The sequence below is a fragment of the Electrophorus electricus genome, chromosome 5 (assembly GCF_013358815.1).
Source record: "Electrophorus electricus isolate fEleEle1 chromosome 5, fEleEle1.pri, whole genome shotgun sequence".
NCBI classification, from domain to species: domain Eukaryota; kingdom Metazoa; phylum Chordata; class Actinopteri; order Gymnotiformes; family Gymnotidae; genus Electrophorus; species Electrophorus electricus.
The window spans coordinates 7,060,390-7,076,871 of NC_049539.1; the positions used below are offsets into that span (position 1 = coordinate 7,060,390).

The window sequence follows — 16,482 nt, forward strand, 5'->3', positions numbered from 1 at the left end:
TAATAACTGTAACCTAGTTAACTAAATGACTATAGAACGATTTGTCCCTCAAAAGAGAGAGCATGTCCAAAAGACATGAATGACATGATTGGGATCATGCACAAATCATGTGGATGGGGGGTGTTTGCACAGAGGTGGCAGAGGCACTGTGCCAGTTTGAGTGGACGGACCTGGCTGTGGGGAGGCAGGCCTGTTCAATTACATGCTCATTCAGCTAGGCACAGCCAAACGAGCTGAAAAACGGGCCAAGAAAAATCCAGGGGGATGCAACTGGAGTGAAAAGCGCTCAGTAACATAATGAAGAAAGTTCAGAAAGAGAACCAGACAACTGATTTCAAGAGCATGCGATCTTTCTTTCTGGAAGCCAGCATGAAGTACTAAATGAAGCAAAACAACAAATCAGTGCAATCTGATTTCCAAATCACTGAAATCACCAATAGCAAATGAAATATGCAATAATCAGTGTTAATAAAGCACACACCCAACCAGGAGAAAAGGCGTTACACAAAGGAGTCCAACAGCCCACTTATCCGAGAAGAATGTGCAGGACCTCTTATTACCAGGATCAGATCAGCCTGGTTTCAGTACGAGATAACATTCATGAATTGGCCAAGGGTAGTTCAGCAATTAATGATCCACTAATAGTGAGACAAAAAGTACTCTACCTATAAATTATTATTAGGTCATGTAATTAGACATGTAAATTCCAATGAATTTTGCCCAGTCTTCTGCAGCAGTTAAAGCTCAGAAAACAGCCTACTAACTCAGTGATGAGTGGAAACAGGGTGCCATACCCATAGAATAACCTCCAATCAGAGTCATCCAGAGAGTCTAAAGGCAACCGTTAACATCAGAATGCATGTGTTTGTTTAGTAAATGAGCTCCGAGCTTTAGTCCTGCTAGAGGAGGTGGTGGAGAGGAGGGGCAGAACATGCAGCTGGAGGAGCAGGATTGAGAGCAGGCTGCAGTAGTGGGGGAAGGCGTGTGCTCCCGGGTCCTGGAAATGGCTCACCTCCTTCTGCGCAATGCCCATCTTGTCTCTCCAGTGCATTAGAACCAGGTCGGCCTTCTCTTTGGCGAACTTCTCCACCTCCTTGGCTGCTTTCCCGGCTATCCGCTGCCACTCCGGCACCTTGGTCCGCCCAAACTGGTCCTGTGCCGAGAGAAGGATCACTAGTGAAAGGGAGCTGAGGTTAATAGGATATTAGAACTACAGTTTATTCATCGTGAAGAATTTATCTGGGTCTGGAAACAAAAGAAGCGGAAAGTTTCCCAAGTTACCGTGGCGATTTTGAGGTTGTCACGGACGTGCATCCTGTCCATGTCCTTCTCTGGCACAGGGTCAGAGCTGTCCAGGTATGCCAGGAGACCGGTCGGCTAGAAGCCAGAAAGACATAGTGACAGTAAGAAAAAGACAAAGGGGAAGGTAGAGAATGCAGATAAACTTCCAGAACAAGTCAGCAGTTTGAACAATTTGAGTCCCAAGTGATGCAGGCACTGTTCAGAAGGGCAGGCCCAGGCCACACTAGTGAAAGGTACTGTTGTCTCACCAGGATTCTCTTGAGCAGGTTCAAGGCGATGGGGTTCTCAGCTGTCCACAAGCCCACCAGGTGTCGACTCAGCTGTCTAAAGTTAACAGGAGAGGAGAGAAGCAGCACACCTGGATCATCTCACCATCAAGACCTTCGTCATCTGGCTCAGATGTCTCAGAGCAGAGAGAGCTTTATGCAGTTTGCTATGCATAGCGAAAACTTGTTAAGCTCTACACTTAGGATTGAGCTTGGTTTTGAGATGCAGGTATGAGCCTGCCTGTGTGCACGTGTGTGTGTGTGATTTTACCTGTTGGTAAGCATCCTCTGGTCTGCGCTAACAGTGAACATCGATGTGTGGAGATGTCTGGGTAAAGCACCTTCACTCAGTGCTAAATCCTGCATCTTGGTGGCGATTTCTTTATCACCCTCCTGAATACACGCGCGCGCGCACACACACACAAACACACACATCAATCAAATGCACAACAAACCCTAACAGTTTAAAGGTGACTGCAATCTTACCTCAATAATAGCCTTCATAACCAGACCAGCCCCCTTCACTATAGCCATGGAGGGATGCTGGAGAGAGAGGTGTAAGACCAAGGATGACAATGGAACAGACCCGCAGTACAGTTACCCTGAGATACCATTTGACTTTGCTGACTGGACATACCCGAGACAGACTGGGTTTTAATATGAAATCCATAAAACTTTTAAAATTTGATCTATTACCATCCAAGTAATCAATAAAAAAAAAAAAAGGTACATGTTTCAACATTGTCAGAAGCCCAGAAAACAAGGATCATCAGCATTAGTTGATGGGCATTACATAAAATTCTAGAAACTGAGACATGGTTTTATGTTGTTCCTTCTTTGTTTTCCTTGGGACACTCTGAAGAGTCAAATAAAGTCTAACTAATTAATAACTGACACATAAGCCCTCTTACCTGGAAGAGTTTGAAGAGCGTTCGTCCATTGGAGGCCACCATCTCCAACAGCATATCAAACTGCTGACCTTCAGTTGTTTCACTGTAGGGTGCGCAGAGGGCAAAGGTCAAGAAGTCCAGCAGTGCACTGATCACTAAAGCACCCGTACCGTACTCCTGGATGGGGGTGGGGGGGGGGGGGGTAGAGAAAAATGGAAGTTAAGGAAAAATGGACAGGATGAGCGAGATAGAGAGAATCTTTTTAAAATGCATATAGTATATTAAGAGGAACAAAGTTTTCCTTCATCCTATTTAAATGTCAAAATTTAATTTCCTTTAATTGTAAGCAAAATTCATATCTTGAAATTTCCACTACATACCACGTTATTGATGAACTTTTCTAAAAGGTTCTCCAGAAATTTCTTGGAAGAGAGCAGAGAGGCCTTGTTCAGTTGCTCCTGCCTTAAGTCATAGTCATCGTGCATTGGCTACAACAGGAACATGTGGGAAATGTAAATATGGAGGCTAGCTGCGTAGCAGGTCCACTACCCTCTCAAAATATTATAGTGTCAATGAAGCTTAATGATTGTCATATGGCAAGTAAGTGTGTGGTGTCTATATTAAATATATATATAAAAGAATATACAAGATAAATAGTGCCAGTCACTTACACACATAAGAGCACAAAGCATGTCTATAGCAGCATGTGTTACTCCATTATTGTTCCTCTTCAGAGCTTTTACCGTCTTCACCCCGAGCTTTTCCCTAAACCTAAACACACACAGCTGTGAACATGAGGCTATGGACAACAGAAAGAAACGTGATGGAGCTATATAGCAGCACACAAAACCCTGAACGTGTGATAGTTGGGGTTGATATCTCAGCAAATGTGAAAAGCATCAGACAGGCTGTGTTCTGAAATGGCCACATCCAGTGTAGGCACAGACTCACTGTATTTATCCGTGACCACAGATAGGAAGAGATAAATCAAGCTTATATGAGACAGCAGAAACAGAACAAAGAAGAGAAAGAAAAATATTTTTAAAAAATCTAAAGCATTAAACTGGATTACATCTACTAGACAAACTGAAAGAAAGAACAGCGGAGGAGAGGACATACTGATGATGGTGACAATGGTGGGAGACTAGCACCAGAAGAGAGAGAGAGAGAGAGAGAGAGAGAGAGAGAGACCAAGCGCAGTTGACATTGAGATGCAGGAAGAACTCAACAGTAAAGAATGAAGGAGGAAAATAAAAAGAAAATGAATAAGCAAAAAGAGAGAAGGGGAGAACATGTTTTTCTTGTCCTTGGTAGATCATTACTTGAAGGCTAAAACTGCTAAACATTTTAATACATTACGGATTTCACAAGCCGCTATTCCATAACCAACCCAGCAGCCTGTGGAGCAGTATTCTTACACGCCCACATTCTGAAGCATCTGATCCAGTGAGCGTGTTGTTCACATATGGATATGGAATCCACAGATGATCCTTACAAGGAGTCACTACATCAGGCCTAGGAGTACTCCCTGAGAAAAGGCCCTAACTTTCAGAACAGGAGGTTTAGGACAGAGTTGCAGCAAGTGAGCCTTAAAGCACAATTCAGCCAGAGAGGCTAGCTGAGCCAACTACAAGCAGCACCTAGAGAAACAAGTCAGCGGCAGGCTTTATTGACCTGCCAGTAACGTTCTTAGCCAGGCTCTGTCTTTAAGGCTGGGCCAGAAAACTACCAGGCTTGAAAGCCCCAGAGTGCAGTTTTTTTCCCACCCTGATATAACTCACCTAATTCAACTGTCAGCTATAGACCAAAACACTTCATGTGTCAAATTAGGTTCAGTAGAACAGGGAACTCTGAACTGCCCTCTGGGAACAGAGCTCATTGCATCCTGCTTTTAAAAGTCACATCAGGTCGGCTTAACGCACCTAGGGAGCTGCGTGAAGGCCTGGAACCCAGCCTTGGAGGCCACCAGCCGCCGGATGGCCTGGAACTGGGCCTCCAGATCAGCATTGGGTCCTGCCAGCTCCGCCTCCTGGGACAGCAGAGCCAAGATGGCGTTGTTGATCAGCTTCTCTTTGTTCTCGGAGAAGAGTCCCTGCAGGCCATCCAAAATGAGGAGAGAAACAAATGCATGCAGTTTACAATAAAAGGATTCACAGAATGTTTATTCAAAATATCACAGAATAAATATACTGAAAAAAATGCAGTGATTAGATTTTTTCTTGCAATTTATTACAAATCATTTAACTGGCTATTTTGCAACTTTAATATTTAGAACAGAGTGTCTTACAGTGCACATAAGTTGTGTTGTTTTGGATCAACTAAGCAACCACTGTCCCTTTTAACTTATAAAAAGTACAGTAGTCACTCCAGGGTTCACATGGGTATGGAGGTACAGTACATATGCTCGAATTAAAGCTGAGAGCATACACTTTAACTTCACAGACAGAATTTCACTTCAAACCAACTGTATCCACAAACTCGATGTTCCAAATATTTTCACAGTGTACTGAAATTTAAGGACTCATAATTCCAACTGTCCACACAAGATCAACTCAGGTCATAATTAACTGCCTTACATCTTGAGTAACGGCATGTAGAACTCCACTGTAGGAGATGTTGGCATTGAACCTGAACACTGCATCAGCAAAATTTCCATCTGTGGGGAAAATGATAAACACAAGACCTCCAAAGTTCTGGCTAATCTGCAGGTATTTTTTGGTACTGGGTAATTACATAACATTTATAATATAATTTAATTATCATTAAGGAACAAAATTCAGTATACAACACTCACATTTAATTGCATGTTCTGGCAATGTGTTGTGTATCTGTGTATTTATTAAACCTGCATAGGGTGTATTGAGGCATCTTGCAAAAGAAATGTAGATTTGCACTTAAACCAAACAGCCCAAAAGAACTGACAGTTTGTTACAACGATCATTATTGTGAAATCATACTTATTACTGTTATGCAGTGGTACAGTAGTAATTTTAGGCAAGACTACATACTGGGAGGAGCAGCAAGGAATTTGAGATGGAGACTCTCCACCTCCTCATCTACAGGCATGCTAAGAAGACCCCAGCGCTGCCCTCTTTGGGTGGGGGCCATCTTCACACATACGTCCCTGTTACCAGACGCCCTTACACCATCTAAAAGACTAGCAAGCAGAGAGTCCCTACATAGAAAGAGAAAGAAAGAGGGAGAATTGCTTTGGGGCTTAAAGAGAGAAATATTGCATTTCCTAATAAACTCTGAACACTATGCTTACAGCAAATTATCAGTGATGTGCAATTTCAAATGCAGCATCAATCAACCAAACAAAACTCTACTCGTGTTTGTTTCTCTTACTGACCACCATTTTATGAAGGCATTTGTGCTTTCATAGCCTATTTGCTGGTTTTATCACATGATTCAAGCCAAGTAGAAAATACTCAGACTCTGCAACTTTGACCAACAAAGAAATTTAAAGTGGTCCAAAGGCAATTGTCACATCAAACAAGAAAAACAATGAAAGACTGGAAACATGGCTTTTCAGTCACTCAGCAACCGGCACAGGAAAAAGAGGCGTATTATTCTATCTGACAATCAAATTTCATGTACTTTCTCTTTTTAAAAAAAAAAAAAAAAAAAAAAGACAGACCTTGAGGAGAAAAGGAACACGTCAGTGTGTGTGCGCATTACCTCTCTGTGGAGCAGTACTTCCGGATCTGTCCCTTGATGAACTCGACGGTGAAGACCTGAGGGTTCTCCTCATCACAGATCAGAGCAAACACCTACAGAACCGCCACCATTGTGACTACACTTCAATTATTATTATTACATTCTAAAAAAAAATTAAAAGCTTGAACTGGCTGCACAAAGAAAGCAACAATCTATTAATTACCGTTACTGTCAATAACACCAATAATAAATCAAGTTGTAGTAGTGATAAAAGTTATATTACATTACACAAACTTTAGCACAGATTTGGGACCAAAAGTCAAACACATGATGGCACTATTCATATATCACCACCTTGAGCCTCTCGAATAAGGACGTAGCTCTTAAGGAGAAGATCCTGTATTATAACAAAGATGCCTCCCACCTCTCCAAATGGCTTGACGGTGACAATGTTGTAGGAGGCAGGGTCTCTCTCCACCAGACATGTCTCCGTGAGGGCCAAGATCCTCTTTACAGGTTCCTGAGACAGACAGGCAAAACTTTACATGCCAAGTAGACCTGCATAACATCATCATCATCTGATAAACCTTATTACAATATTGGTCTCAACAATAATGATTCTGTGAAGCATTGTTCCACTACTCCCACTACCTCCTGTCTAATGCAGCATTACTTTGAAAGAGAATGAGTGAAAGAAGATGCAAAAAGTATGCATTAAACAGGAGGTAAAGCATAGTGCCCTTTATTACACGTGTGTGTGTTTGTTTCTCACCGCATGGCGTGGTGAGATCTTCTGCACGATGAACTCAGCGAGTGAGGTGATGCTCTCGTCCGAGGAGTACTTGCCCAGGCGCTCAGTAAGGAAGCCCTCGAAGTTCAGTGGATCCTTCCGCAGACGCAACATGATTCCGATGAAGTTCCCCGCATGCTCGATCGCGCTGCGCATGATCTCATCCCGGTTCTCTGATGCAAAAAGGTGCTGGGGGGTGGGGGTCATAGAAGATGGGATAAATGAAATGGCAAAGGAATGGAAATAGACAGGTAGTCCCATGCACACCCACACACCAGTCGGCTGAAACCTCCGTAGAGGATGCAGAAGCCCCCCTGATAGTCGGACACCTCCGCGAAACCCTCGATGCAGCGGTAGTCGTAGGAGCAGATGACACGGTTGGTGTGGTTGTCGATCTGGTCGATCCCCCCAGGTGTCACCTCCAGTCCCACCATGCGTCGTGTGTCACTCCAAGGATGCTTGTAGCAGTTATAACGCTGTGGAAACATGAGTGGAATCATAAGGGCAGCAGTCACAACTCAACACACTCAAAAGAAATTCTGATTCAACGCTTCCCACACACACTGTAATATGCACATGCCATAAAATCCAGTTATCAGATGCCACCAGTGCTTTATCATGTATAATTCGGTATGAGTCAAAAGATTCTTTTCTCTTTCATAGCCACCTGACCATTCCCACTAACCATCACCTCTAAGCACTTCCTTTATACAATCCCAAATTGACAAGATTACCACCATCTTCATTCTGTGGTTACATTTCCTTTTCCTCCCTGCTTTAACAAGCCCTAGAGTACTTCACTTCTGTCAGACTTTCACCCGGTTGAGTTAAGCATCACTAACATTATCTCCCAGTCAACATCCTCTACCTGCCTACTTAATTCATGTCCAACTACTCAACTTAAAGCCTGTCTGCCATCCTATCTGGGCACCAATTAGCTCCGTGATCATTTTAAAATCGGTTTTTACTCTATGGCACCAACCCTGGTTAAAATCACCAGTCATCTTCATGGTGCTACTGACTCTGGTTCTCACAATTCTCATGCTTCTTGATCTCAGCTCAGCATGTCACCATTTCCCATTCATTTTCCCCTTCTTCCATTTCTGATTATTATCTACTTCCTTCCTCTTGGGCATATCATTAGACACCACATAAATTTTCACAACTATGCTGATGATAAGCAACTCTATCTCCACTGTCCCCTCCATATCCGAAACACCCTACAATCTCTGTTCCTGTCTAATGGACGCTAAAAACTGGATGACCGATAAATAAAATGGAAAATTTACTCCTAGGTATTAAACTCACACCCACCAAAATATCTATCCATAATAAAATCATATCCAGTATAAAATTCCACCTTACATCACTGTAAGAAGTCTCTCATTTCTGATACAGAAAAATGAGTCGTGTCAATTTGAGTCTCACATCAATTCTACCACTGTGCTACATGTTCTACATCTATGTAACATCCCCACACTTTGCCCCTCAGTCTTCTAGTCCAGTACTGAGATGCTTGTACCTGCTCTGGTTACATCCTGGCTTGACTACTGTACCATCTACCATCATTGGTGTTCCCTCCAAAGGACTCAAAAAAACTGCAGTTATTTCAGAATTCTGTTGCTTGCGTCACCATCCTCTTCCCATTTGTCTCTCCCCACTGTATGTCCATCACACCTGTTCTCCAACATCTTCACATGTCTCCCCACAAGCGCTCATATAAACCTTAATATTCTCCTCCTGACCTTCAAGGCACTTCGTGGATTGGCCTCCTCCTACCTCTCTGACCTCCTCTCCCATCCCCCTCACTCCAACTGATCCCTCTGATCCTCATCTCTGGTTTTCTCATTACTCCCCCCTTCACCTACCCACTGCTGAGCATGGCACCGTACTTGTGGAACACTCTGTCCCTACACATAAGATCTTCGATTTAAAGTCCATAAGATCTGTTCAAACTTGTCACTTCACCTTGGTCTACTCTTGGCCCTTTTCACCTTGTTTTTTGTTTATGTGCTGCCTAGCCTTCTGTATAATACCTCCCACTCCCTCCATTTGTGAGAGGGAGCTTGAAAAATTCCTTGAAAAGTTATATGAAATAATGTATTATTATTAAATAAAGTCAAAGATGGGTCTGATCTGAGAGGTCTGAACTGATCTGCCAAACTGAATCTCAGTGACAAAACACTAAGTAGAAAAATAATTTAAGTAGATAGGTGTGCTAATGACCAATTTGGATGAAAGAACGACATAACCTGATATACATTTCCATAAATTAGCATAGCATTACAATGTTTTATTTCTGGACACACAGGGCATTCAGAATCTGATGACTCCCATCAACACATCACAGTGTTTTGAGGTAAAGGGAGAAGACAGATACTGTGATAAAAGGCAGTCCACCCATCTGTTTACATCACCTGAACTCAAACGAACAAAGAGTTTATTTGGACACAGTAGAAGCTGTAATACTCACTCTTCCAGTTATCTTCCCTTCTGAAAAATCTGTTCTGAATCTCTGTGGAAGATGGAAAGACAGGCATCAGACAACCTAAACAATCCAGAACAGTATGACGTGAATTTGTATTCAAAGCATTGGAGCAAAGTGGGGGTCCTTAAAATACACAGTGGATGGAGCCAACCACACTCTCTTGGCTCCATCACTCTCCTCTGCTTCTCCTCCTCTTTCTACCTCACTGTCTCCCTCTCACCAGGGCCTCGGTCAGCAGCTCTGTGCGATGCTCGGTTGAGAACTTCAGCGTCTCGGACTTCTTCCCGCTACCTTTCCGGAAGGTGAGGTTGAACTCTGTACCTTGGCCTTTTCCCACTGGAGTGATGCCACAGATATCCCCATAAGGCCACTGTAGGGGGCGCCACAGTGTGTTAGGTCAAGCAGTCGGCATAGATAGCACAGGTCTGTTCAGCAGTAGGGCTCCATATATGAACATACAATCATATAGCCTTTACACTGCAATATACCTTAAAGTGTATATTGCAGTGTAAAGGCTATATGATTGTATGTTAGGTTATTCACCTAAACACTCATCTGGAATGCTTGGTCAGAATACTCATGTGGCCATGTTCACATGTATGCAGGTGCACACACACACACACACACACCTGATTTGTAACTTCTAGGGTGGTAGGGTTGTACGTGGTGATGCCATGGGTCCCAACAGAGAAAACTCGCTTGTACCTGGAGAGGAACACAAATACACTTAGACCTAATAAACAAATTCAAAGAGGACCATAAAAAAAAGATTTGTTAATTAAAAATCAGCTTTATAATAAAACAAAAGCATTCTTGTCTAATTTAGAGGCATTCTATTCATTTTCAGGTCCTAGATTTTGCAATCATTGTTACATTAACCAGTTTAATGAACTGGCCACTTTGTCACACCTGACTCCTAGGTTAAGGGAGAGTGGAAAATCTCTACTAACTGCTCTTTGAGGACTGGGATTTCAACACTTGCTTTGTGAAGTAAATTAAAATTACAAAATGGAGACGTGGAGTTTGCATTTCAAGTTGAATACATCTGCCCTGGTAAGCACCAAATGGTGCCTCCAGCCAGAGCACAACAGCACAACTTATACTGAAGACAGGCCAGGGGGAATAATACTGCCAGAACCAACAGAAGTGTGAGATTTATATAAGATATGGGTAAAAGTAAGCCATTATAAGCTTGTTGGATGTCTTGTTCCAAAACCATGGGCATCAATATGGAGTTACACTCTCCTTTTATTTGTCTAAAATATCACTGAATGTGTTATCATCATCAATAGCCTTCACTGGAACTAAGGGCCTTAGCCCAAACCCTGAAGAAAAAAAAAAGTCCCAGACCATTTTCCCTCCTCCATCAATCCTGACACTGAGCACAGTGATCTTGGTCTTCTGTGCAGCTGCTCTGCCTTGGAAACCCATTTTATGAGGCTCATGAAACACCAAAAGCAGCACATCCCAAAACAAAACAGAAAACAAGATTGCACACCATCAGTTCTGGAATAAAACTGCCAAGAAGCCTTGTTAAAGGCTGAGGGAACACCCACCACCTACACATTTACTACCTATTTTTAGCCAAACTGTCCATAAAAGGTAACATTTGGTTCGCTCAATAGGCAACACTAGTTCTTCAGCCAACAGGAAAGGCTACATGCCTGGTCTGAAGATGAACAGCAAGGCAAAAACACATGACAATCTCTTGTTGGTCTACCATAGCAAAAGGGAGTCTTAATCTAAATCTCTTCGTCATGTCGCAAAAGGATCTCTCAGTTTAAAAGAATAAAGTTATGCTGGACTCTTCCTGCAACTGGAAGCTCAAACAGAACAGGCTGTCGTTTATTTTAAACTATAATTTATTATTATTAGTCATATAATCACTTTAGTTTAACGGGAATGGACTGATGAATCAGAAAAGTAAAAACACATCAGACCACTAGCTGAAAAATCCTGCCACATATACACAAAGTTGTAGCACTTGTATTTCTACCAAGAAGGGAGAAATCAAAAAGGAAGCCAAATGCTAGATCAGGGTGTGACCTCTCTCTTCAGGTTGAATGTAGCTGATTGATTAGTAAGAGTAGCCTCGTCACTGAGGGGTTAGGCCAAGTCAAGTCAGAAATGTAATGGCTGCAACCATTTTCATCAACAGTTACATCGAGTAATTTGCCAGATGCACTCATTTAGAGCATCTTACAAAAATGCATGAATGGCAAAAGGATAAGTGGTAGTTAGAGAATCAGAAAGGACACATGACCTCAAAAATGAGAGCCTTCTCCTAGCTTGATTAAGCACAAGTATAAGAGAAGGAGGCTGATGAAAAGCTTGATGAGATCAGTCTGAGGACCACAACGGAAGGATCTTAGAGATGAGGAGGTTTAAACTCTGAAGGACAAGGGCACTAAAGCACAAGGATGTTGCCTTTCAAACCTGTTGAGTTCTTAGGAAAAAGAATGTGTTCTTAAGCCTTATGGGTGCTCCACAGAGGCTTGGGGGTAGTGCAGAGCTAGGGCTTTCAAGCCACAGAAAGCAAAGACAAGAATACCGACCCTGACTGCCATAGAGAACAGTGGCGTGATCCCAGTCAGGGAGTCCCATGGGAGAATCTGAGAGGGGGGTTCTAGACCAGGCAAGGAGCAGTACTCCACATATTTCATTGGGAAGTGGCTGAATCGGAAAACAGACCAGCCTGGAGACAAATGAAGCAAGAAGGGGAACTTGGACAGCCTCTGTCCTCGGGAAGGCTGATACTTTCATAATGGAGTATTAATATGCAGGATCTGGTAGTGGAGGATAAGACATACACAAAGCTAGGGCTGATACAACTAGGTTATCAAATGAACACCTTTTGTAATTATGTAAGCAAAATGCAAATGAGCTGCATTCCATCTGTTGTGCTGAAATGTACATGAACATAAGGTTTCACTGACATGCAAAAATGAAATGTTTAAAAAAATTAATTTTGGGGAAAAAAAAAAAAAAAAAAAAAAAAAACATGGCCGTCTAGACTATTCCCCCCCCACTCATATGAGATCAAATTTACTGGGAAAAATGATGATGTCAATATGCCGCTTTGATACATGAACTGACAGGTGTCCATTTATAGTAGGGACTCATTACTGGTGCAACAATCTACTCAGTAGCCGAGAGGAAACTGATGCTTAATATAATGGACAGTCCTCTGCTGTTTCATTCTGATATCTTTAAACCCAGTATGGAATTGGACAAAACAGCTGTCATACCAACAGTAAAACATTATTTATTCAGCAAGTATGCACAAATTCTAAAAAGTAAAAAAAAAAAAAAAAAGTCAGTCAAACAGATAAAAAAAAAAATACAATATTGTTGAAAAGGTTTTATTATTTCAATGTCAAATTTCTAACAAGACAATGCATGTTATCACCAGTGATATCAGGAAAACCCAAAGCCTCCTATGCAATAAAAATTCAAGGTCATATCACCAACATCAACTAATGATGTAATGGCCTGCTGTCTTCACAGCCATCTTCAAAATCTCCCTGGTGGAAGCTACTGTCACAACACACTTCAAAAACAGTGACCGTCATTCCTGTGCCAAAGAAGTATTCAGTCCCGTGCCTACAGGATTATCACCCTGTTGCTCTCATCCCAACATCCATGAAGTGCTTCAGTCATCTGGTCACGGCACACATTAAGGAGCACATCCCACCACGAACAGACCCCCACCAACACAGCTAAGTAAAACCGATTCACAGAGGATGCAATAACCTCTGCTATCCACCTGAGGTTATCCCACTTTAGGGTTAGGGTCCAGAACAGGCTATCCCACTCTGAATAGTGAAGTCCCCCAGGGATATGTGCTGAGTCCACTCTATTCCAGTCAGCATTACATCCTCATGCTTGCTTACATTACAGTCATGAAACTCATCAAAAAAAAAAAACTGCTTACAATGAGATGAGGCATCGAAAGTCGCGATACAAGGATAAGCTCTCGGATTGTCAGTAGGACAAAAGAGATATTCAAGAACACTAGAAATGACAAATTCCTAGGAGTGCATGCCTCAATGTCTTCCTTAGTAAAGTAAGCTCAACAGCACCTCTGGTTCCTAAGGATACTGGAAATTGCAGACATGTGTACATTCTTCCTCACCTGCTTTCTCAGAGGCATCAGTGAGAAGATGCTGACCTTCAGCATCACTTTCTGCTATGCAAAGTGCTCTGCTTCAGACTGGAAAGCACTGCAGTAGGTGAAGACTGCCCAGCACAAAAGTGGATCAACTTTTTTTCCTGTCATCAAGGACAAGCAATGTATAAGGAAAGCCTGCAACATCAGGTAGGCTGTCCTTACCACTCACAGACACTTACATATTCAAAGTGAACAGCTACTTCAGTTCTATTCTTACACTACCTACCTATTGCATCCAGTCACTGTTAAATAACACTTTGAGACAAGTCTGTACACATTGTTTGCTCCTTTAACAATGTTAAATCTGCTATGGCATGTTAACAGTTATCAATGTGCATTGAATACTACATGTTGACTAGTGGTCCTTCCAATCTATCAGAATACAGTAATCTTACATTTTAATTGCAGAGCCTAAAACTATACAATTTTGCATTTCTCTAAAACATTACAATGTAAATATATAAGGACAATTGTTGTCAAATCAGTTATCTGACTTTAAATTTGTCAAGAAAAAGCCAATGATAAAAATCTTCCAAAAATGTTCACACACAAACGAGAAAGCAAAGATATTCTGTATGAAACGTGCACGATAAATGTTAGGACAGACAAGAAAGCACAACCACCCTCCATTAAGATCTATTGAGTCCTACTCCCATAACAGAATTTCCCCAAGAAGATTAAATTGGTTAACCAAAACTCTCACTAGTGTAGTTGCTAAGTAGTAGTAGTAGTAGTAGCAGCCGCCATCTGGCCTGAAAGAGATCAGTTTTTGTGGGCAGTAACACAGGAACACAACCTGCCAGTTAAGATGAAGAATTTTGGCTCTACCAGAAATCTGGTCTCTAAAATGCAGGTATTCATGGCCAAAAGATAGTTACTTAACTAAACTGAATCCACTAGGGGACAGTATGCTTCAGTCTAAGGAAGTCTATAACTCTTGATCTCCTAAAGGATAGAACGTTTTACATTGCAAGCGACTAAAAAATTCTGCAGCCGCATATTTTAACATATCCCTCCTTCCCTTCACACCTCAGCTCTTCAGTACAGTATATCTTTCTTGCATACATACATCTTTCTTGTGCATTTCCAGATTAAAATGGATCATAAAAGAGGCTTTGATTTTTAACCTGCACCATTGCCCTCTGTACTATGGCCAGTACTATCTCCCTCTCTTTACCTTCTTTTATTTGACCTTATTGAGTCCTAGAGGTTTCTGGGACGTTGTCACAAGACTGGTTAATTATTCATTACCTTTAAAATCTTCCCTTCAAAAGCAGACTGACAAAACCTTCCTTGAAAAAAATGCACATGTACACACACCCACTACACAAATAAACAAATAAAGATTTGCACACAAGCCCACACAGATAGAAAATGCTGCACATAGCATCACTGTTTCTCATTACAACCAGATTTACAATCATTTGGTCCATCACAAGCCAGTGCTATTTTAATTAATCAATAGACACAGGCGTAGGTGCTTTCACACTGTTGGATTCAGCTTGGCTTTAACATCTCCACTACTTCATATATTAGAAAAGCACAAGAGATCAAAGCCAGCATATGAAATGAACATCAAGGCCAACAAATGATGCTTTAACTTTTTAAATGTTTTAAAATGTTTTTAAAGTCTCTTTAATCGACCCTGAAACCGCCAATTTCATTTTGCTTAAATCCTAAATGTATAGAACCTCCACAGTGGAATCACCTATGCTACTTTAGTACTATTTGCGTCTATCCCAGCTACACACAGTGTTATTGAAGGAGAAGGGGGAGCTTAAACAAAGCCTTAGTTAGCTCATCAGTACTGCTTGCTACAGACACAGGCTTAGGAATGTACTCCTCTGGGAGGTCACAGAACTCAGATGGCCCTTTCTGTCAACAAATAAGCAATGAGAGGAATAAGAACTATACTCGGTTCCAAATAACATTTTCTAGCAACCAGTTCTCAAGGTGTCCACTACTGAGAGTGTATATAGACACTGCCACTGATTGAAAACATGAGGCAAGTAAGTGGAGCATAAACTCCATGATCAGTCTTAGCTGCTGACACAGCTGTCTCAGAGATGCCTGTCAGGTCTCTGGAATTAGTGCAACAGATTGAGCTAATCATCAACTAAGAGACATCTTTGACACATCAGCACACAGAGGTGTAATAATACAAGACTTCTGAAATTATTTCCACAAAAGCTACATTTATTGAGTATACAAGTGTCACAAAGGGAGAAGTGCAGGTGTAACTGGACTCATAATTCTGAGCATATTTTCATAAGTGAACCTTTTGCACTCTGGCTTCCTTTTATCCTCTCATGACATCTGATTTCTCAGTTATAAAAGCCACTCTGATCATTTGTCTCATTGAAAACCATAAGTATCCTTTGACATCAAGTATGTGCTGAGTGTGGGTGTGAATGTAACCCTCAAAAGGGATGGGAATTACCTGAAGGTTTGGTACAGAGTTGGAACATTGACATGAATACTGATAAACTTTTTGCTTGTCTGTTTTTTTGCATGGCGGACTCCTGTCATTTTTCAAGACTGATTTAGAACATATATTTCTTATGACACACAATCTACTAGTCTGCCTGTTTCGACTTTCTGAAGGTGACAATCTAAGTTAAATTGACTGCCTCCAAACATGTATTTTCACTTCTAGTTCCAATGATGGAAATGAAAGAACAATTTATATAAAACTATATTTTAGGTTCATTTGAGGGACATTAAATAACCAAGAAATGATCATAGTCGCATACAATGCACACCTATATTTTGTACAAAGTTCTAATCCATGGGCATCATTTTTTTGAACCTGCAGAAAAATGTTTAGCTAAGAACATTTAGTTAAGATGCATAAGAAGTCATACTGAGCTATTGGTTAGGCTTCTGAATATTAGCATCACCATTTATCACCACCT

General features: G+C 41.5%; 1 protein-coding gene across 3 annotated transcripts in view; it reads right to left on the reverse strand.

Moving 5' to 3' along the window:
* Positions 1 to 16,482, reverse strand: part of LOC113573819 (dnaJ homolog subfamily C member 13) — a 42,179-nt gene that overhangs the window by 17,578 nt on the left and 8,119 nt on the right. For all 3 annotated transcript variants that reach the window (XR_004776075.1, XM_035526302.1, XM_035526303.1), the window contains exons 3-20: positions 10,026 to 10,101; positions 9,617 to 9,766; positions 9,382 to 9,423; positions 7,184 to 7,384; positions 6,891 to 7,097; positions 6,543 to 6,638; positions 6,140 to 6,231; positions 5,467 to 5,633; positions 5,035 to 5,114; positions 4,381 to 4,550; positions 3,130 to 3,229; positions 2,839 to 2,946; positions 2,480 to 2,635; positions 2,055 to 2,111; positions 1,840 to 1,961; positions 1,551 to 1,626; positions 1,282 to 1,377; positions 1,013 to 1,153 (exon numbers count right to left, since the gene is read on the reverse strand). Coding sequence is in view for 2 of the 3 variants with exons in the window: in XM_035526302.1 (XP_035382195.1) it covers positions 1,013 to 1,153; positions 1,282 to 1,377; positions 1,551 to 1,626; positions 1,840 to 1,961; positions 2,055 to 2,111; positions 2,480 to 2,635; positions 2,839 to 2,946; positions 3,130 to 3,229; positions 4,381 to 4,550; positions 5,035 to 5,114; positions 5,467 to 5,633; positions 6,140 to 6,231; positions 6,543 to 6,638; positions 6,891 to 7,097; positions 7,184 to 7,384; positions 9,382 to 9,423; positions 9,617 to 9,766; positions 10,026 to 10,101 (2,137 nt within the window). In the remaining variant the exon portion in view is untranslated. The remainder of the gene's footprint in view (positions 1 to 1,012; positions 1,154 to 1,281; positions 1,378 to 1,550; positions 1,627 to 1,839; positions 1,962 to 2,054; positions 2,112 to 2,479; positions 2,636 to 2,838; positions 2,947 to 3,129; positions 3,230 to 4,380; positions 4,551 to 5,034; positions 5,115 to 5,466; positions 5,634 to 6,139; positions 6,232 to 6,542; positions 6,639 to 6,890; positions 7,098 to 7,183; positions 7,385 to 9,381; positions 9,424 to 9,616; positions 9,767 to 10,025; positions 10,102 to 16,482) is intronic.